At 40.7% G+C, this 22,678-nt stretch overlaps 1 protein-coding gene across 1 annotated transcript; it reads right to left on the bottom strand.

Annotated features, from left to right (window-relative positions):
• Window positions 1-16,309: 16,309 nt before the first annotated feature.
• On the bottom strand, window positions 16,310-22,368 carry DACT1 (dishevelled binding antagonist of beta catenin 1). Its single transcript, XM_088473709.1, has 4 exons — window positions 21,763-22,368; window positions 20,250-20,382; window positions 19,564-19,719; window positions 16,310-18,870 (listed from the first exon to the last, which is right to left on the bottom strand). Exons 1-4 carry the CDS (start codon window positions 22,057-22,059, stop codon window positions 16,988-16,990), a joined length of 2,469 nt encoding a protein of 822 aa, XP_088329835.1. The 5' UTR covers window positions 22,060-22,368; the 3' UTR covers window positions 16,310-16,987.
• Between the last annotated feature and the right edge of the window lie 310 nt (window positions 22,369-22,678).

The raw sequence follows: 22,678 nt of genomic DNA, 5'->3' as shown, positions 1-22,678 counted from the left end.
ATATATATATATGTCACTTTTATAGTATATGGTATTATATGTAGTACTGGAACATTGACAAGGTCTATAAATATAATCTACATCTACAAATTTATAAACAACCACCTCATTTTAGTATAATCTTTAGCAGCTGAAAAAGTAATGTTATAGCTGTACCATTATCATTATTTGTATCTTGCCACAGATTCAATAACACCCTGCAATGCCATAAATGATTATACACATCAGTCCCTGCCCCATTGGAGCTCACATTCTAAATTCCCTACAGTACACAGACACACACACTAGGACCCATTCTTATCAGTAGCCAATGAACTGACCAGTATACTATGTTTGAACTCTAAGGATAGAGGGTTAACATACAAACACAAAGCAAGATAATAAGAGACACAAAGATGGAAACACAAAATTGTCAGCTACTGTTAGTGTGCTGTAACCGGGAAGTGGTAAATTACAGTAATCATTCAATAATAATGCTAATATAATTAAACAAATAAATAATACTATGTATTATATACATAAAACATAATTTTCACAAGATTAAGAAATTACAGACTATGCAAGATAAAAAGATACACAACTAAAACATGGATAAAAAATGTGTAATTGTATGAATTCATTTATGTCTGTAGATTCATATTAAAAATAAAACATACTGTATAATAACTGCGAAATACTATATCACTGAGAGCCCCCAGTAATTATCTAATTATTATAGTAGCTATTATTTTGTTAGCATTATAATTTGGATGTGTATACAATTAGGAAACAATGATCTCTGCATTGGACTTTTTAGTTCTTCCCCCAATTAATATCCAGTCTTTGATGATTCCTTCATGCCTCCCCGTTGCCAGATGAAAGGTGGAGGCAGTGCATAACTCCTAGCTGGCCATCTGTTCATAATAGAGCTTTTTACCTGCAAATGAAACAGCTTATTACTATTGCCAAAGGCTTCCCTGATAAAAATCAGGACACTGTTGTCACTTTTAACTTGGCTCTTTGATGCACAAATCGCTGTGGTAGCAGACTGCTCCAGGAATCACACAGAGATCTATCCAATACCATCAGCAGTTGCCCAGGTATTAGGTTCTCCCCATCTCGCCTTAGGGCAAGCATGCTGCCTCTAACCTCTCACTGTGACCTCTAAAGGGAAACTTCTGTTGCTTGTGTCTGTTACAGAGGATGCAGGACTGGATTAAAGAGCCATAGAACATGCTGACCACATGTGTCCTACTTAGGAGACGCAAAAGACCCTTTCCTAATAATGAGGCTTATTTTGAGTCGGATGGACCTCTTTGTTGGGACGCAATAGGGAGTTTTAGCATACGGCACATGCGCAGAGGCGGATTTACGTATTTTTGTGTATCTCCAGTTCATTGTGATGGGTCTTGGCTGGACCCGTCTGTGCATGAAATAGGCGTTTCAGGGCGGGAACTATGTGAATGCACTGAGCTGTTCTGGATTGTGGGAGTGTCATGGGAGTGTTGTGGGCGTGTAGCTAGAGTTCCGCGTATAGGGAAGGGTAACCTGTGCCAGACAGATCTCTTGCACCTGGCATGGGGCTGGAGCACTTGCCCATACTAATGATGGCGGTTGTGGGTGGAATATCAGTGGGCGGAGTTTCCTGCTTAAAGCCGCATGGATCCTCACTCTAGCCCTACAGAAACTGGCACTGGCTTGCAACTTGCAGGCTTTTGCAGTATCACGCAAACATCTTAACCCTGCCACGATGCGGCTGACTCACAATTAGCCCCAATATCTGCAACACACCCTGGTTGAGTATTCAGGAGGCAAGTAATCCAAACATTGCAAAAAGTTTATAGATTATTATTAGACGTAGTCATATTAAAAACAGACAAACAAACAAATGTGTATAAGTATTTTAGGTGTACAAATATGGAGGAACAAGATCGTCTTTATGGTCAGAACACATGCTACGTCAGTTTCCACGTCAGATGCTGGAGAAATAAGGGACAAAATTCTATTTAGTTTTGAGATGTTCAGTAATGCAAAAGCACTGATGGGTCCTGTATTTGTTATTGAAGAGTTTTAATAACCTTTTTTGAGTGTTCCCAGATGTTTACTTCCCAAAATAAATTTACATTAGGTACGAAAAACAGATTTCTAATACCCCTTTCACACATAATGCACAGGTTTTTGCAGGTAAACGCACATCGACCCAGGTTTTTGCTATGTGAGGATACAAATGACCCGAGTCAAATTGGAGAATTATTTGTTTATTATTGTATGGAATGTTCAGCTTCTGTAATGAAAACTTACCCCACTAGTTAGATGCATATGGCAAAAACCTACTTTAAAATTTAAATAAAATCATATTTAATTTTGTATTATTTAAAAACATAGTAAATACAGTTATGAGATATATTATATAGATGGCTTGTGACTTTTTTTATGGTGCTTATCTATAACTTGGAATATTATGTCTAATAATACAAAATGTATAAATTACATTTAAATAATAATGACTTTTTTTAAAGGGTTGTTATTCATTAATAAACTTAAAGTGACATACATGCACCTTAGGATGTAAAGAATACAGAATTTGGTGCAAGGCTAGGACAGAGTTGAGAATACTTTTGTGCACCACCAAGTTTAATATTAGAAGCAAAGAAATACAGGTTGCGTCTCCCATATCCAAAATGCTTGGGACCAGAGATATTTTGGATAACGGTATATTCCGTATTTTGGAATATTTGCATATCATAATGAAATATCTTGGGAACGGGGTCCAAATATACACACAGAATACATTTATGTGTTATATACACCTTATACACACAGCCTGCAGGTCATTTTATACAATATATTCAATAATTTTGTGGATCAAGCAAAGTTTGTGTACAGAAATGAAATTCATTTATGTTTCATATACACCTTATACACGCAGCCTGAAGGTTATTTTATACAATATTTTTAATAATTTGTGCCTTAGACAAAGTTTATGCACATTAAACCACCAAAAATCAAAGGTTTCATTATCTCAGTCATGCCAAAAATATTCCGTATTTCGGAATATTTCGATATGGGAGTCTCAACCTGTACAATAAAGATAATGCAGAGACAGATTAAGGGCCACATGGGCTTGGGGCTAAAAATGTTCAAGGCCTATACTGAGAAGGGGAGGCGCTGTGACCAGTGCCATGTGGGTGTGACCAGTGCCATGTGGGTGTGGCCAGTGCCATGTGGGTGTGACCAGTGCCATGTGGGTGTGGCCAGTGCTGTGTGGGTGTGACCAGTGCCATGTGGGTGTGGCCAGAGCCACCTGGGTGTGTACATACTTTACACTATCAGACCCAAATACATCATTTAATTTATTACAACTACATTGCTTGAAAGTATTGTAACTTTGCTCAAATTGACAGTCATTGTGGTAACTATATAAATAAAGTTAAGCTTATATTCATCACTATGTTGTCTACTGGAATTGTTTATACTGCCATACAATTGTCACTGATAATTTAAGCTTTTGCCCATTTAAAGTAAACATGACTACTCATGCAGTTGGAGGCAGCCATCTTGACACCTGAATCAACAGGGCCAGATTATAAGGGGGCGGATGGGGCCCCCATACTGCTGCAAATATTACCCCAACATGGGCGGCTCCCAGCAGAGTCGAAGTAAATGACATCACATCTGATGCCGGGAGCAGAGTTCCCAGCAGTGTCGCAGACGTGATGCAATACGTTGTAACAGTCAGCGCAGTCAAGGTAGGGGGTATACTAGTTATGGCGACAGACATGTTGTCAATTTTAGTGGATATTAAATATTGAATTGGAAGACAGAATGTCTGCACCCACTGTGTGTAGGTGACAGGTAGGCTATAAAATGACATGTCTTTTCATGATCTTGCCAAAAGAACAAAGATGCCTTTCAGTTATATCTTACCTGTTGTTCAGTATATATTGAATCAAGCAGGGTTGCAGTCCTCTGTATTTATCGGCTTTTTAGTTAAGTATAAGGACAGCATTGCCAACTATTTGTTCAATGCAAAAGAATATAATGGTTTGCACAATGTATCATTCTCTTGTCCTTCTGAACTAGACCCTACAGACAACAATCTTTTTTTTTTTTCTTTACAACTTAACAACAAACCGCTCACAGGCAAACTCCATCATTGTACAAGCTAATGCAAATTGAATTTTCTGCACTGTGTGGGATTTTTCCTTTGGGCTAATTTAACATTATAGAAAACCTATTAGCAACATTTTCACTTAAACCTTGTGTACTGCAGTGTGTAACATTAATTCGTACATAAATTTCCTAATGTGGTGGAGGATCAACTTTTGAGGACAAATTTACGAACTGCAGACCTGCAATTCTTCTCTAGGCATGCCCATCCATTGGTCCCCGAGAAAACAGAATTACAGGTTTATTTAACAGTGGAAACAATGAAACATAAAAAAAAAAATTACCAACACGCTAAGACAACCCAATTAATTTATTTTGAAATGTGACACATATAATAGAATATTTTTTTTTGGGGGGGGGGGGGGGGGTGTTTTTGAAAAGATTACTTTTTATAACTCAAAAATAATTTTTTTTTTCGTTAACTTAATTTACATCTTAAATGTATCATGATAGAATCCCGATGACACTGCACTTTTATATGTGTTACGTTTACAGTATGTGTTTGAAAAGGTTTATTACATTACTGGACTGCTGCCTACTAAAGTTGTGCTGTCTCGCAACACTACAACTAGAAGGCGCAAAATGTGTCCATCCCATTACAAATACAGGATCTCGCCCCTCAAGTGAACAATTATACCCACTGAGTCTAGTCACACCCATTTAAAGGGTCCCTACTATTGCACTTCCCTGGTGTGCCTTTCATGTCCCTTTATGACACCCCTGTTTGGAAATATAAATGGTTGATATTCTTGACATATTTTTATGCCTTGATAAATGTTCCTGGCTGTGAGAACATAATTATTGCTAAATAATTCCTGATGGTTTTCCGGTACCTTTAACTTTAGTAAGCAGTAGTGAGGAAGCAATATCTATCTTTACCATGCAGCCATATCATACTCCATCACTATTGGTAACCATGGCAACGCCTTCAATGAGGAAATAGGTTCCTTTACAGAATATGCAGTGTTGGGTGTAAGCAGTACCCAGCCTATATGTCCCTGGTACAATCTGGCTAATGTCAGTGGTTGACATAAAGCAAAACTGGTTCAGAATTATATTACCAGGCAGGGACTGCACACGCCTGGCCATTGAGACATAGGGATAGATTTTCAGATTAGATCATCTGGGTGTATTTTACCTCACAACAAAGAAAAATTCATGACAGATCAAGAATACTAAAGTGTTTGTTATTAATCGGCGGTTAGGCGCAAAATTTAAAGCAACACTTATTATTATTTTTAAGGCAATACATGGCATAAATAAACCCCATAACATTAAAACTGTGTTTAAGTTGCAACTCTTGATTAGTGATCTGTGCAAGTCAATCCCAATAACTACTGTGAAACCTTTTTGCATAAGTGTCTAAGGGCTCTATTTACTACAATCCGCATACTGAATGCAGATTGTAGTGTGATGCTACTACAAATCCCTTACAGGGACAGAGCTTGCGATAAAGATCTGTCCCTGCAAATCCCTTCGGAGCCTTATCACGGTATTTTCTCAAAAAATACCATGATTAAGTGCTCGCGCATGCGCCGACCGGTCGCCGCTGCTACCCCGCCCTGGCGCTAAGCCCCGCCCCCGTGATCACAGACCCCGCCCCCCGCCCCTTCCTTAATTACACTTACCTGCATGTTCCGGGCCTCCGGTGATGTTCTCCATTACTCTGGTCAGGTGATCTCCCATACTGCACTGGGGCCCGATCACCTGATGACCGGGCGGCAGTGCACTATGGGAGACCAGCTGACCGGAGGGGAGTCATCACCGGTCCCTGGAGTCAGGTAAGAAAAAATTTTTTTTTACTATTTTTTACAGTAGTCAGCTTGCGGTCTGTTTAGACCACACAGCTGATTACTAGGACCGACTCCCGACTCTGCTCTCCCCGTTAGAGCAGGGCAGGAGGCCGGTAACCGGGGGAGACCCTGGATAACGCCACCTCCAGGTGGCGTTATTATCACAGGGCTCTCCCCGATATTTTTTCACATTTTATTTGTAGTAACTCTGGTCGGATCATATTTCCCATTACAATTATGGGAAATGTGATCTGCTTTACTAAACATAAGTGATACTTAGGGGTTGGAGTGGAATTTTACGAATTACACTCCAATTGCCCTGTAATAACTACAGGTGATACTAAAATAATGTGAAAAGGGTGTGAAAACACCCTTTTTCACTTTATTTTAGTCAAAATAATGTTAATAAATAGAGCCCTAAAAAACATACCTAAATTAATGCTGCATTCAGAGATTACTGCCCAATTTAAAAGACTAAAGGGAAATTCAATTAGGGCTGTTAACTTAACTGGGGTGAAATAGGGAGATATTTCACACCCAGTAAAATTTCTGACTCTATTCAATTAGCCTCCCTCTCCCCCCCAAGCTCCTTTTTTTAATGGCCGTTAAAAAGGGTCTCAGGTGAAAAAGAGAGGCTAATTGAATTGACTCAGGTGTTAACGTCCATTAACTCATGGGGTCTATTCACTAAGCCTTGGGGAGAGATAAAATGGACAGAGATAAGGTACCAACCAATCAGCTTCTTACTGTCATTTTTCAAGCACAGCCTGTAAAATGTAAATTAGAAGATGACTGGTTGGTACTTTATGGGGTTTATGTAGAAGTAGTGAAAAGTGTGGAGAAGTGGAGAAATTGTCCATAGCAACCAATAAGCCTGTAACACTACAGCAATACTGCTTTTACAATAAAATCCTGGGTCTGACCCGAGATTTGGAACACAGGGCTTGATTCAGACCCGGACGCTATATGTGTCCGCTCACTGGCTATTTAAATTGTGCTCGCACTGCGTCGCGTAAAGCCGCCCACTAAGTAATAGCGAGCGGCCACACTATGCGCTCGCACCTGTATAAAGACGCCCCTTTGCCACTCGCAACACACGTCATCTCCGGCAGTTGTAGGATTAATCGGGAACATCGAGAGCCATCGGAGCTGCTCGCAGCGCCTGTGGTAGCCTTTTCCCACCACAACATTGCGAGCAGTTCAGGCTGAAATACAACCCAGTCACGTGTGTAATGACGCCACTTTGCTAATTATGCACACCCATTAAACACCGTTCTGACGGTCGGGCACGCCTGCGTTCATACATCCACACCCCTGTTTTCAAGCACCTTCCCCTGTTACCACACACAAGCAGCACTATCTGTCACTCAAAATAGCAGCCCGACTGCGGGCGAGCACTTTCCCATCACAATGACTGGTTCGCGCACGTGCATTGCGACTCATACACATGAGCAGATTGCTAAAAATCGCTCAATGCGAGCGAGCGCAGCATAGCGTCCGGGTCTGAATCAGGCCCACAGTTCCAAACCGGGTCAGACCTTTACTACTCCGGCACAGATCAGGATTATTCCCGAATCAGCACCATTCACACTGCACACGGGTGCAGTGGCACACTACTCCCAGCACTTGGAGATGACATCATCTCCAAACGCCGAGAACCAGTCCCCATGCTGTAAACGGGAGCTGGGTCGAATGACCCGCGGTACCCGTTTACACTGCAGGGTTTCGCGGGTTGTTCCCGTGTAAAACCCTGCAAGTTACCTGGGTTGGATTGCCAGGTCACTCGATCCGGAAATCCAACCCTGGCCCTTTTACATCAAGGAGCTACCTGTGTTAAGCCTGCAATAACCCAGGTCTTAGCTCTGGGGTAAAAAAAGGTATTACATTGGTTGGTACTTCATATTCATGATAAGTTCACGGACCTATGTGTTAAGCGGGGCTAATTGAATAGTGTCCGGCGATCCATTAGCACCCGTTCAGTCAACAGGGCTAATTGAATGCTGCCCTAAGTGGTAGATTTAATAAAATTGTGGTGATGGTGTTCAGGGCCGCTAAGAGCTGGCCTGGGCGCAGGGGGCATGGCCTAATCGCGGAGAGAAAAAAAAAAAAAAAGGCTGGGGAGGCGGGCGCTGAGAGCTCCTCAGCCCAGTGCAAATCCAGTGGGTGGGGTGCAAGCTTCCCCCCCATAGGCAGGAGGAGACTGCTTGCTGCTGCAGAACAGCAGTAGTCTCCCCTTGCAGCCCAGCACACAGCAGCATGTGCTGGGCTGCTCAGCTGACAGGGAAGAAGGAGGGTGAGGCAGCGCCAGACCAGGGCACCTCCAGCAAGCCCAGGCAATTAGTACCCACCCCCTCCCTCTCTGCGCCCCTGGTGGTGTTGCCCATAGCAACCAGTTTGTCATTTTTCTATTGCATCCTAAAAATAACAGTAGGCAGAATCTGATTAGATGCTATGGCTAACAACACCTCCACTTTTTAGCACTTCTATGTAAAAGGATTTATTTGGTTACTATACTTCCCATGTACTGTACACTTTCAAGGGAATAAAACGATCCTGATGTATATTTATGAATGGCTAAATCAGTACCTAGCACAGTGAAAATAAAAAAGATGGGAGACTCGATCAAGCCTGAATAGCTTATGTAAGATTAAACACACAACGTGGCTCAGTTACCAGCATGGCATTTATGTGCAATAGCTGCACAGAACCACAGCAAGCAGGCACTTGCAATGCTCCAACTTGTGCTAGCTAAGCTCCCACTGCTGATTGATGGCTGTGATTCACTGCAAATTGTGCATCAGAATGCAAAGTCCACAAACATTTCAGTTTATATCCCCCCCTACACCTACACACACCCCTACACACACCTCACTACCTCTCCAATTGCCAAAGATGATTGTTTTGTTGTAGTTTAATGTTATTTACTTTACTGCTGCCCTCTGGTTGAAAAATACAACATTTTATTGCACATCCATACAGAAAGATTTAACGTTTCCATTCGTGTCCGGGAAATTACAGCCATGTTTTCATTAGAGATGTGCGCAGATCCCCGTGTTTTGGTTTTGATAAAACCACCCTCAAGTGTTTTGGTTCAGATTTGTTTTTGGTTTTCTTTAAAAGTCAATAAACACAGCTAAAATCATGTAACGGGCCTGTTTTTGCTCCTACATTATTATCAATAACATTAATTTCCAGTAAAAATTTTGTCCACCTGAATTCATGATGAAGGGACGTATATGTAATCCAAATACACGAGATCCAGATTTTAGATGAGTTCTGATAGTGCCAAAACACCCAAATCAGAACCTTACAGTGACTCCGAACTGGGACTGACTCGGATCCCCTAAGTTTGTATGCGTTCGGTCTTCTAAAAACGGAACATCTTATTTTAATTCAGTGGCATAGCTTCCCTAATCTAGCTAGTATTAGGTGGCCATTTTTACATTGTGCAATCTGCAACAATTGAGGGTTGACTCAATAGGAGCAATTATTCAGTGCACACATCACCTGCATTTACAGTTGCCCCTGCTTTAATATGTACCCCTATGAGGCTGCAAACTAAAATCATCTTATTGAGAAGCTATGACTGGTACCATTACCAACATTACAATGGTACATTGAGGGCTGCACTCACACACCACCCATAATTGAATTTGCACTAAATGCTGCCTCATAGTTGAAAAGACGACACAACATGATCAGTTTTGTTTATTAAATCATCAAGGGAAATAATTTAAAATGAAAGTAATACTACTATGCACCCCTTTAAGCACAAATACACATCCAATTGATGGAGAAAACATTTTTGTGACTTAGATTTAAATGTAAAAACAACCGTACACCTATTGATTACAGTATATTTTACAAGAACAGATTCTAAACAGTAAATGAATTAATTGTACGGAAGTGAGACAACATGTGTTCCGTACAGTGCTTAGTATACAGCGTCAGCTTATTTTGCAAGTGAATACAGGAAATGAGAGATGGTGTGTTGTGAACTTGTGTATCACTAATTGTGTGAAATGATGGCTTTCAGAATACGAGTAGAAATAAACAACAAGGAAATATTAGAAATACCCAGAGTTAATGATGTTTAAAATAAAAAAAATTACTATGTCACCCTGGAGTCAGAGGGTTCCCTAGAGGGTAATTAAGGTAATTAATATTCAGCTTAATGGAACACCTCCAATACAGAGACCATTAGAGAAACCACAAAACAGTCTAAAAATAGATTTTTCTCCTGTAATTAAAACCTTTGATTTGGACGACAACTACTACAAAAGGTTTAAGGGTCCTTCTAAAATGTGAATTATATTTTTGAAGCTGAAAAAAATAAAAAAAAGCAAAAGCTGATGTTAATCAATTTAAAACCTAACCTAGCTGCATCATTTTCAAGTTCAGGACAATAGAGCCTAATTTTGCATATATTTAAAAGAAAAAAAAATAGATAGATCTATCTCATTCATATACACACACACATTTTTTTAAAATAGCAGCTGCATATCATTAGCATACATTTCCTCTAAAAATAAACATAAGCGAACGTATTTACTAACAGTTATTTATAACACACACACACACGACACACACACGACACAGCTCTTTATGGAGACTATTTTAGTCATGCTCATCCGTCTCTACCCCAGTGGAGCTTACAATTTATATTACTTATAACATGGATAGACATACACAATTTATTTTATCAAACATCCAAGTAACCTACCATAGGTCCATCTTACCAGCATTATAGGTCCTGGGCAAAGCAATACACTGGGGCCCCAACTCACAAGATAAAAATTTAAGTGGTTAATAAACGTTTAGATTTATTGGTACTTTCAACAAAATCAGTGTTTAAACATAAAAAAAAAAAACATGATGTAAATGAGGATTACAGACTCCAACTCCCTCTTCTCCAGCTCGCAGTGCAGTTCCTGCTCTGCACAGCAGCTGTGATTAAAGTATGGAGGCCCCCTGAAAGAGGGGGGCCTGAAGGGACACAACACCCCCTCTTAATCAGTCTCAGTGGCTGCAGGCTGGTAGGTCGGTAGAGAATGCTGCCTGACCGCTTTGATTGTGTACGATTCATAATCAGAGCGGCCAGGGAGCAGCTTTCTCTGCCTGCCTCTCAGCCGGCTCCCCTTTGCATGGAGCATGCACACTTCATGTAGATACCCCCCAGGCCCAGCCGGCTCCTGCTCGAAGGCTCCTAGACTCATTGGGCCCTGAGCAGCTGCCCACTGTGCCATAAACTAAGATAGTCCTGACCTACCAGTATGTTTTTGGAGTGTAGGAGGAAACCGGGACCCAGGAGGAAACACACGAAAACACTGAGAACCTGCAAACTCTGCACAGATCGGCTATCAAAAAATGCAACTCATGACCTCAGTGCTATATAATATATACATTCTGGAGAATTAAAAATAAAATAAAAAATTAAGTACTAGTAAACCATTATACAGTATAGCAGAAAATATTGCATCATATTGAGAATTAATAAAATAAACATTTTTTATAAATGAAAGTTGAAAAAGTATACATTAAAGTGCTTTTTTCAACATGTTTAATGCACAAGTTCTACACTGCTGACCAAGTGTATCAGCCATATTTTCAGCAGACACCTAAAACCTTGGATTTGCGCCAGACGTGAACTGCTGGCACGGAAGCACATAATGTACAAACTGCCTTTTATTCCACTTCTGAGACAAAGATTCTCTCTCCTAGGGAGACAAGTCCGGGAACAAAAGGAGGCAGCAGATTATGTCAAACATGCGATTGAACTGCAATTAGGGGCACTAAATCGTACCAATAAACTTCTACTTCCATGTACAGGAGCTAAACATGTATGCATACAAAAGGGTCTACGTCTAATACATTGTACACTACAAACATCTCAGGATAAAACATCTTTATAATTTAGTATTCAAAGCACCATTGTATAGCATTAAGGCCCCCATACATCAGAGACTGATTGCAGCAATCGTGCACTTTGCAATCGATTGAAAAAGGGAAAGATTTTTAAAGTGCACGATTGCTGCAATCAGTCTCTGATGTATGGGGGCCTTTACATAGAGCAGGCGTAGGCGGTGTGGCCCTTCCAGTTGCTTTGGAACTACACATCCCCAGCACACTCTGCCACAGTTTTAGCTTGACCTAACTGCAAAACTGTGGCAGGGAGTGCTGAGAGGTGTAGTTCCACAGATTGCCTACACCTGACAGAATCCCTGAAGACATATGGTTAGAATGGTCAGCATATATTAGGCCAATTCAAGCAGCCATACAAGTTCCATTGATGACCCTACTTAGTATATAAGGACACCGATACTACCTCACTTAAGCTTGACCAGCCCCTTAGAGGTGTGAGGAAAAAGACGAGTTTTTACCTACCGTAGTACCAGGAAGTGGGCGCAGCCGCATATCATGCGCTACCACATTGCAGCTAATGAATCTTTCATTATGTAAAAGGATTGGGCCTTCTGGAGGTCCCAACATAAGATGATCCAAATATTCAAAATTGCTCTGTGGAATATTGGAAACATTCTCCACTTACCCACAAAATGGAAGGAATTTGGCTCCCAGTGTAACTAGTCTCACTCCAACATCGTGACGGAACTAAGTGACCGCAGTCATCCAAGCTAACCTCATGGACAATAAAGCCAGCAAAATTCAGATCTACTAGTTTATTTAGGTTACCAGCCGTCAGATTTGTGCCCACTCACACTATGGGATGTTGTACACTTGACTTTCTTGTTTTCACATTGATATGAAACAAGAAAGTCAAAGTGTACAATGTTTTGTCTGAGGATTTGTGACAGTTTATTAAATATGATTAACAATAGTGTATGGAACAAGGATGAGGACATTTCAAGTGTGGCAAGTATTGTAGCTGCACATACAACACGGGTGTGGTTCATTAGATCAACAGGGACAAAAGTTACAAGAAGTCAACATACAAAAGGTCGACATGTATGTAGGTCGACATAGCTATAATCAACACAAAAAATGGTTGACACTTGTTTTCAAACCCTAGTCTTCACCCTAACCATGCTGCCTAACCATCGTGGTAAATGCCTAACCCTGTCCCTCCTAGTGCCTTACCCTTACAAACCAAAAAAGCCAAGTGTCGACCATTCCCAGGTCATCCTTATGTACCCCATGTTGATATTTTGTGTTGACCTTCTATTACCTGGTCAACCTTTCATCCAGGAACACCACTACAGAGCTGTTCTCTGCACACACAGAAGAATGTTGGTAGAAGTACTGTCCACTGAACGGAAACCTGTATTTCCTTCCAGCACATGGGGTTATGCGCTAAATTTTATGATCACGTATTGTCTTCACCAGAACCAGGGGCGTGACATAACCGGTGCTCTGAGCAACCCCCACTAAAAATTAGAACCGGAAACAAAAGTAGTTCACACATAGCAGCAACTTCCACTTGCTCAAGCAAAAATGCACTTGTAGAATAGGGGAAATAGTTTTGCAGACCTATAATGAATAGATCGATATATCTCTGTACACAAACACACACACACACACACATATATATATAACATTTCTCCTAAAATGAACTAGTTATCACCTTGTAGAGGTGAAATAGGCACAAATATTGCAATTACTTGCTTTAAGAGTTTCCCCAAACCTTTCTACCATTTGAACTTTTTTTTTTTTTTTTTTTACTATTGTGTACAGAGTTAGTTGAACACAATGACCAAAAAGGGAAGACATTCAGGTTAAAGAAGTTCACTTCTATTGGGTTGTATTCTATAGGTTTTGTTTCTTTATATAATCTATTCGTTTCCAACAAAAACCCACAGAATTCAAACATTATCTGCCAAGTAATTAGATAAACTGAAATCTAACTGTTATGTGAAACCAAATTTTTGAGCCCTCTAAACATGCATTACTTGCCCTTGGATTACGCCAGCTCACCCAGCTAAGTGGCATTAAAACGTTGCCTGTATGTACCAAATTTGTAGTTTTCTTTTGTTTAAAATGAGAATATTCAATTAAAAGGCTCAAAGCAAATGTTCAAAGTGTGAAGTATCTTTGTAGGAGAGGATTCCAATCCCCTTTATGTGAGAGGTCTTCCCGGTGTTGTCCCTTTCACAGTGAAAGCCAGGAACACAAATCTATGTATAATACAAGGATACACACCCTTTGAATTCAGACTGCATTCTAAGCAAATACAATGTTTGCTCGTGGCTTTGAGGTCTTAAAAAAGTACACAAATTTAAACTTCTGAGTATTTATCAATATATAAAAGAGTCAATACTATTACCTTTGCACAAGAGTCTGCTAAATTGTATGAAACATTATATAGAAGAAAAGAAAAAAATCCAACAGTAATTTATGACCTATTATAAGTGAGAAAGGCCTAAAGGCAACAAATTCTTCCACAATTGACAGGAAATCTAGATCTCCTGCTTCAGTATAGGATTTCTCTGGAAGTGCTAATGTAACATTTGAAGGCAGGATCCGAAGGCGAGAGACAATGAGACACACCTTTTACATTATGTTCTGCATTTTAGATGAGGTGAATAGAATACACTTCTCTATAAACGAGGAGTGAATTCTGCTACCATTCATTTACATCATAATCAAGGTCTTAAACATCCCACTGAAACAAAAAAAAAAAAAAAAAAAAATAATATATATATAAATATATATATATATATATATATATATATATATATATATATATATATATATATATATATATATATACTATTTAAAATGTATGGAAAATTACATATGGTTGCCATTGTAATGTGTAGGGTCTTTATTCAGAAATTAAAGCTGCTTAGCGGTCAGTGTCCCAAGTGGTTCCTGAATACCCAGATACCCCAGTTTGGTCATGCAGCCGGTTGTTAGGACATGCCAAAAAGCCAGCTCTTTGCCCATGAGTAAGAGGTGTTTGATAGTAAGGTTGTGTAATGCAATAAATACCTTAAATCAGCGTTTCTCAACTCTGACCCTCAAGTCTGCCTAACAGGCCATGTTTTGCAAATTTCTGTCTGGCATAATTACTGAGCCAGCAAAATTGAGTAACTCACCTGTGCATGATCAAAAACATCCACAATACATGACCTACTAGGAGTACTTGATTTTAGAATCCCCACTTTAAATGCTAATCCAGGGGTCGCAATCTTATCCCATTACTGTGCTAGTTAAAATCCAGTTAAGATCAGTGTGCCAGTTCTATCCATCCATAATCTATGATTATTAATAATGGGACCAACAAATAAACACAAGATTTTTAATTATACAAAAATACGTAAGCAGCTACATATACCCAGTTACATACACCCGCATGTCAGATAACGATATCCGACATCGACGGTTTGCAATAAGATTTGGACGTTTTCATTCATTTTAAAGCTGCATACACACGGGACGATTAGCTCTATGAGCGACATTGTCCCGTGTGTCCCCGGCAGTTAACGACACTGAGCACAAACACTGAATAATATCATGAACAATATCGTTCAGTGCCGGACTCCCTCCCTCATCCCCGAACATGTTCAACCTGACAATATCGTCAGGTTGGACGTGAGGTTCGGGTGATGAACAATAACGACCAACTTCAAACGGGAGCGCGCATTGGTCGTTATTGTTCGTTTTGGGGCAGAAACTGAATAATATTTTGGACGACTAAACGATAACAGTTATTGTTCAGTCGTCCAAAATATGGTTGCGTGTGTACCCGCCCTTAATACTGTCAGAAATCATTCACAAAATAGTTCAAAACGTTGATGAAATCGTTCAATCATTCATCTAGCAAATCTGACCGTGTATATGCACCAATACACTTTCATCCCTCATAACTTCGAAGTGGGGGAAGTAGGATACAACTTGGTGGCTGACCATGCTCATAGGTAAACTGGCCAGTTTAGGCTTCTAGGTATGGGTTTTCTATCTGTAACTGAACAAATTGCGCTTTTAATAAAATATTGAGGTCTAAATCGAGGTCTGGAACATACATATTGATCCTAGCTGGAAAGTCCCCCTAACATTCGGCATGCCACTTAATTGTGCCAGGTGTTGTGGACCCCTGCACCGATACATTAGCAGAATGCAGTAGAAGCGGCTATTCCGAACATACTAATCACTAGGGCAGAAGTTCCGAGACTTACAGTGCTTGTTTTAAGGATAGCCATGCTTAAGCACAGGTGACTTAATTAGCACCTCAGTCAATTTGATTTAACCAGCTGGGCTCAAGCATGGATATCCTTCAAACATGGACTGCAATGGCAGTTTGGGGCACTACCTAAAGAGTTGAACGACTGAGTCACATTTTTTTTTTTCCCCTATTAGCATTAATAATTTTTTTTTTCCTTTGAGGGGATATTTCACACAAGACAAGAAAATATTGTACCTTTCCAATTTAATAAATTTAAACAGCATTAAAGCAGACAGTTTATAGCCATGTAAAATGTGTTATATAACTTAGAAAATATATAAAATACATGTGATTATAATGTACATAAAATCCATAGTATGAGACATATGGGAACCAATACTATTCATGCATAATGCATGCATATGTTTGATGAAAGCAAATCCATCCTTTAAAACTGAGTGGGAAATACAATCCACCCCCAGACACTTCGGGTCTGGCCAAGTTCTGCAGCACCAGGTCCAAAATCCTTACTCAAATTGAGCGGTGGGAAAGACACAAACACATACAGGCAAATATTAAATTCCTTCTGACAAATAAAAAAAAGAGTGCCATTTCAGAGGGAATGTTAGGATCATGTCCTTAAGAGTAAAAAATAAAAAAACTTGATCTGTACAGAGTAATTTTTTGTATGCGTTGATGGCCTTCTGGCCAACAAGTTAACATTGGATTTTTAAGAAGGTTCTCTGGATAATCATCGGCCAATTGATTAAGGTCTTTCACCTGGTACTACAATTTCGGCAGTAGCAGAACAGTTTCAGGAGTCAACATAAGTTACTGTAAACTTTAAATAATTCCACAAGCAATGCAGATTTATTTACAGAGAGATAGAAAGGGGAAAGAGCTACTGAAGAAAACATTGCAGGGTTCAAACAGTCGTCATCAATTTTAAAGACCCAGATCTAAAGCGAAGAATTTTCTTCTTTAGATTGTGCGAGGCCTTAATTTTGACAAAGGCCTTGGCTGTGGCTTGGAGGTCAGCAGCTGTGTGGGTTTGCATCGGAAGGGTATGTACAAACTGGGACCAGATAAGTCCTCCGCTTTCATCTGTATCACTTGAGGTTGTGCTTTCTCCAACAAACTCTACCTCACTTAAACTGGACTCACTGTCCCCAAAACAGTTTGTTGTATAGTTGCTCTTTTCATCTTCACTTGTGTCTACAACAGTGGAATGAAACAGAGACTCACATTCTGCAGAATACTCAGAGTCACTAGCTATGTATGCATATGGGCTAGCATAGGGAATAGGAACTGGTGTGTAAAGCCCAACCATTTCCCTCTGGTTTCGTCTTCTTGCCCTCCGTAATGCCTCATCATAAGATATCTCAGCTGATGACTTCCATCTACGGTAATCCCCCCTTTTGTGTTTGGGCTTGGTCAAAACCACATCCTTTGCATGCCCATGAGGTTTGGTTCCAGATTTGCTTGCCCCTGATGTTTTGCCTGCAATGCCAGTCTCTACTTGCGAATGAACAACTTTTTTAACTCTTTGAGAGATCTTCCTTACTTTTTTATTTGTATCCAAATCATCAGGAAACCTGCATTTCTTGGCCACAACTTTACTCTTTTCTTTCAATGTCTGAGAACCATTGTCCATAATATGCTGAACGCTTGAACGGTGTTTAAATGTTGAGCTCTTCACGATCTTCACATTTTTGGTTGTTTTATGAAACCTTACTCCCTGTTGTTGTGCAGGTATATAGTGTGCATTGACCAACAGCCCTTCATCCAAGCTCTGGGAGGAGGATCCTTCACTCTTGAAGTCTAATGGCGGTCTCTCATCAAGCGATGACATATGATAAGTGTCTATTGTATTTTTGGGCGAAATCCTTTTTGGTGGTGGAACAATTTTATTCTCTTGGGCAAGAGGTACCATGCTGTGCGTTTCCTTGGGTGATGCGTTGCAAAGAAGATTGGAAACAGTGGAGAAAGGGCTGGTTAGTGGAGTGGGATTTAGATTAATGTCCTTTTGAATATTTGATGTCCCAACCACAGGGACCCTTCCGATACCTTGACAGACAGCCTGCACAGTGTTCCGCGAATTGTTTTGGCTTTGTAGTTCATTAACGTTACTTGGCTGGTAACTGAGGACGGATGGCACCTTTTTACTTTCCAGCTGTCCACTCTGAGCTTCCTTAGAGCACTGTATAAGAGACGGGTGAGCATTATCCACCGAGATGATTACAGAGGAATGTAAACAGAGCTGTTTAGGATTCTTCAGGTTAGTAGTGTTGCTATAAGAGATGCCACCAGTCTGTTTGACACACATACTCCCATGTCGTAATATACCTTTACCTGGGTCTGCATTTACACTCGTCCTGGGTTTGTTAGTCCTTACGGGATGTGATTTTTTCTGAATTACGCTTAAAATATAACCGTCCAATTTTTTACCGGTAGAAAGCGGGGCAGTGCAGACACTACTCTGCTGCTGGAAAGGTTCTTCAGGCTTTACAGAGTCCAGTTCAGGCACTAAGCGGTCATTCACATTGGCACCCATTTCACTCTCCTCCTCCTTCATATTCCCTATCATCGATAACAAAAACATGGGGCTTTGCACTGCTACCGCATGGAGAGGGCTCGGGTATCTGTACACATCATTGCCGTTTTTGGATACCAGATCGCACTGATACTTGGGATGTACATCAGCGACAACTTCCATGGTGTTAGAATGGGGCACGGAGAAAGAACGGCGCACAGTGCCGGTATTTTCATACTGTCCTTCTCTGTAGTCCAACCACTCAAAGAAATCATCTGAGAAAAAAAAAACCATCACTAACAAACCTAAAAATGAACGCACCTTGTACAATGTTTTGGAAATAGTTATTCAACGTCTAGGTTTTAGCAAAAAAAAAAAAAAATGTATATTATTTCCCTATACATATTAAAATATAGTTTGCCCTACAAAATCAGAGTGGCTTTGGTATAGCATTTTAGATTTACCAGGTATAAAATTTTAAGCGGTTTAAACACTTTCCATTACAGGGTAGGGGGGTCACGCAGCAGAGAATGAACATGATATACCTTACCACATAATACATCTATAGCCAGACTTTATATTAAAAAGGAGAGTGAACCACAATATGGACATGATCAGGTGTTACCATAAATTTGGAATATGACCATTAAGAATAGCTTTATAAAAAAAAAAAAGTTTAGTCAAAAAGAAATAAAAAAAGTATTGTTATTCCAGATTTGTTGCATAACAAGTGTAATCTGCATTTTTAAGACAGGACAGTTGACATAGACATAGTAGATTAAAGACATTAACTTTGCCCAACTAATCAGTAAAGCAAACCCAATCCTCTGGATGTTCTGTCTGACAAACTGGCCACAGTTTATATCTTCTGTATAGGCATTATAACAAAGGATAAAAAAAAAAAGAAGGGTGAAAGCCCAAATTTTCTAACAGTTGATGGAAAAATCATGGTTAGAGGGGGCCTTTACCTGCCGATCTTGGTTGACCATCTGTGATATTTATTGATGCTTCTAGAGGGCTGCAAAAGCAGGTGCTAGACTGACAGCTGGATAAACATTCACTGAAGACAGAGTTTGAGGAGTTAGAGAGAGATCCTGACGTCCCATCACTCAACTCATAAAATCCTAAAAATAAAAAATAAAGTTCATTGCAGATGTAGAATGCCATTGCTGTCGACTTCAGAATTGGTAACATTGGAACAATCGAAATTGCCTCATCAATAATCCATTTATGCAACAACAACAAAAATCGCAATACTAAGATTACTAAGCCAACAGTTAATAGTGTACATGCCTGATGTTTTGCATGTTAAACCACTAAAAAGGCATTTACTCCACAGTTTTGGTTCTTACTACAATGTAACACTTAATGTGGGGTGAGAGACCATAATTTTCTATCTTATATACCAACTGGCAAGACAACAATAACTGATGCTAAACAAAAATTCATCATAAATACAATCTACACCAATTTAGTGACTGGTATGGTAGCCCTTTTTATTTGTAAAAGAATATATTTTTTTTAATTACTTTTATGTGATCCCTTCTTAACCACAGAAAGAAATCATATTTGCTTCTTTGACAGATAGAATATTCATGATAGAGGATTTGCATTTGGCCATAAAATGCAGTTTTATAGAGGAGCTTCAATCTACCTGAACTGGGGCGGCTATCTGTTTCCAGATGATCCTCAGTGGTCTTCTCCACATCCAGCTTCAGATCATTAATCTGCTTGTCCAGCTCATGAAGCTGATTTAACAGGCCAGCGTCCCTTTTACGGAGGCAGTTCTGGGAGATAGAAATAAAACGGTCAGTAGAGGAAATAAAATCCCCCAATAACAGAGAGCGACTCAGACAATCAATCTGAGGGGTAGAGGGAAAACCAGTAATGCTCATTTGCACACAATTACTGAATACAAATGTCGGCTGCACATTCCCCATTTTCCTTTAGTTACTGGAAATAACACAATTAAAAAGGAACAAATATTTATAAACACTTATCGTGTATCCATTTCAATTCAAACTCCAAACGGAATTGATTTTTTTTTTTTTTTTGTACTTGGGTGGAGGGCCTTCAATAGATGGTGTCTGGTGACAGTCTAATCAATAGCCAAGCACACTAGACACTGAAGGAGTTAATTGGCTTGCATGTAAGAGGGTAGTCGTTAATGTTGGCTATCCTTTCAGCCGATATAGGAAACTATTGAGATAGCCTAGGGCAGGAAAGCAAACATGTTCTATTGCAGACAGAGATGGGGCTCACATGCCGCACCCTGGGAGCGCCCCCTGGTGGCCGCATGGTATTCCCAGATCCTTTTCCAAATATGGGATCTTATTTAGGTGCCCTTAAACCCGTTACTCAGACCGAATATCAGTCTAAGGACCATATAACATCCCCTAAGAGGAGGAGCAGGAGAATAATAATAATAATAAACATCATTATCCAAACAGAAAGGAGAGACTACCTATGTTCAGCAGCTAGCTCTGCTCTGGGTTCTTGGGAGTCCTGCAAGGACTCTAGATGGCCACTAAGAAAACCCCAGTCTGAGAAATGAGCAGGGACTCGAATAGTAACAAAGCTCTTGCTTTAGCACTAAATGGTAATACATGCAAATCATAATACCCCAATACCCTTGCACTACCCCCACATGCATATTTTATTACAGTACAACCCAGCTACCCCTCCTCTATTTTCCCCAGTGTAGATTCCTACATTATTATCCCATTACAATCAACACCATGGGCTTCCTAACCTGGCTGTAATCCCAGTAATGTGCAGACCTGGCTCTGTGCAATCTCAGAGCTAACGCTGCAGCCAATTTGCACATTGCAAGAAGATTTATCTGTCCAAAGTGACTACACTCACAGCACCCACCATATAGATACAGGGACACTAATAACTGCCCTTCTGCAGGGACCTGCATGCAATCCCTTATACCGCAATATAGTATATGCCCCCTCACACGCCAGTACTGGGGTACAGCACAAATACAGTATATTAGCCCCCTGCACTGGAGGTCAGCACACACGGATAAGCCCCCAGCACACAATGATTAGGGTACAGCACACATTATTCCCCTGCAGCCGGATTAGTACACCCACTGATCAGCCTCATGTATTGGGGTACAGCACATACTGAGTAGCCCCCCAGCACCCCCTGTTACATACCAGCTGTTTTTTCAGCAGCAAAATGTTCTCCTCCAGGAACCTCTCTTCCAGGCTCCGGGGGCTGTCACCTCTCACAGCAGTGTCTCCACATCCCACCACCCCGGGGCTGAGAGCAGCCCTCACCAGGGTCTCCTGTCTGTGCCGCAGGTATCCCAGCTCTCCCAGCCCGGCCAGGGTGGCTTCCAGGCGCTCCCGGGTCCTCTGGCGTTCCGAGTCCGCCTCCCCCTTCTCTCTGCGCCGGGGGGAGCACTCCTGGCTCTGTCCTGCAGGATCAGAGGTAGCTGGGAGCGGCTTCATAATGCTGGGAGCCCGGGCAGCGCAGCTACAGCATGAGCAGGTCCCGGAGCGCTCCCCGACTCTCCCGATCAATGAAGAAAGCGGATTTCCCACATGCACCAAATCCTGCTCCAACTGCTGTCAGCGTCTCCTGTGCCGGGTAATGCACATCATCCTCCCCAATACTGGCTACTAATAAGCTGTGTGTGTATATGATGGTTGTCTTCTGCCAGTAGGTGCCCGTGACAGCCCTACAGGGCTCCTCTCACTGCCTCCTGCTGCTGCTTGTCCAACTTACTGTGTCCTCCTTCCTTCTGCAGCTCAGCCTGCAGCCCCAGCCAGCCTAAATAACTAACCCCCTGACGTCACCAAGCGTCCGCCCCCTCCCGGCATTGGGATCCCATGCAGCCAGCCAAGTTACCCTGGGGTGATGTACTACACTCCATAATAGGTGCAAATATCATTTATTATACTGTGCTTATGTTCCTATAAATTATATATAGAAACATAAGTAGCTTCTGCAGGATGTAGCATCCATTGATAAGGATGCATAATAAGAACAATATATGCCAGAGATGATTCTCTAATATTTATTATTATTTATTTATCTCCAGTTATTTATATAGCGGATACATATTCC

Source organism: Taudactylus pleione, unplaced genomic scaffold (assembly GCF_031769625.1).
Source record: "Taudactylus pleione unplaced genomic scaffold, aTauple2 ptg000139l, whole genome shotgun sequence".
Lineage (NCBI taxonomy): Eukaryota > Metazoa > Chordata > Amphibia > Anura > Myobatrachidae > Taudactylus > Taudactylus pleione.
Note: the sequence above shows the minus strand (reverse complement) of the source record. Positions and strands in the feature narration are given on the sequence as shown.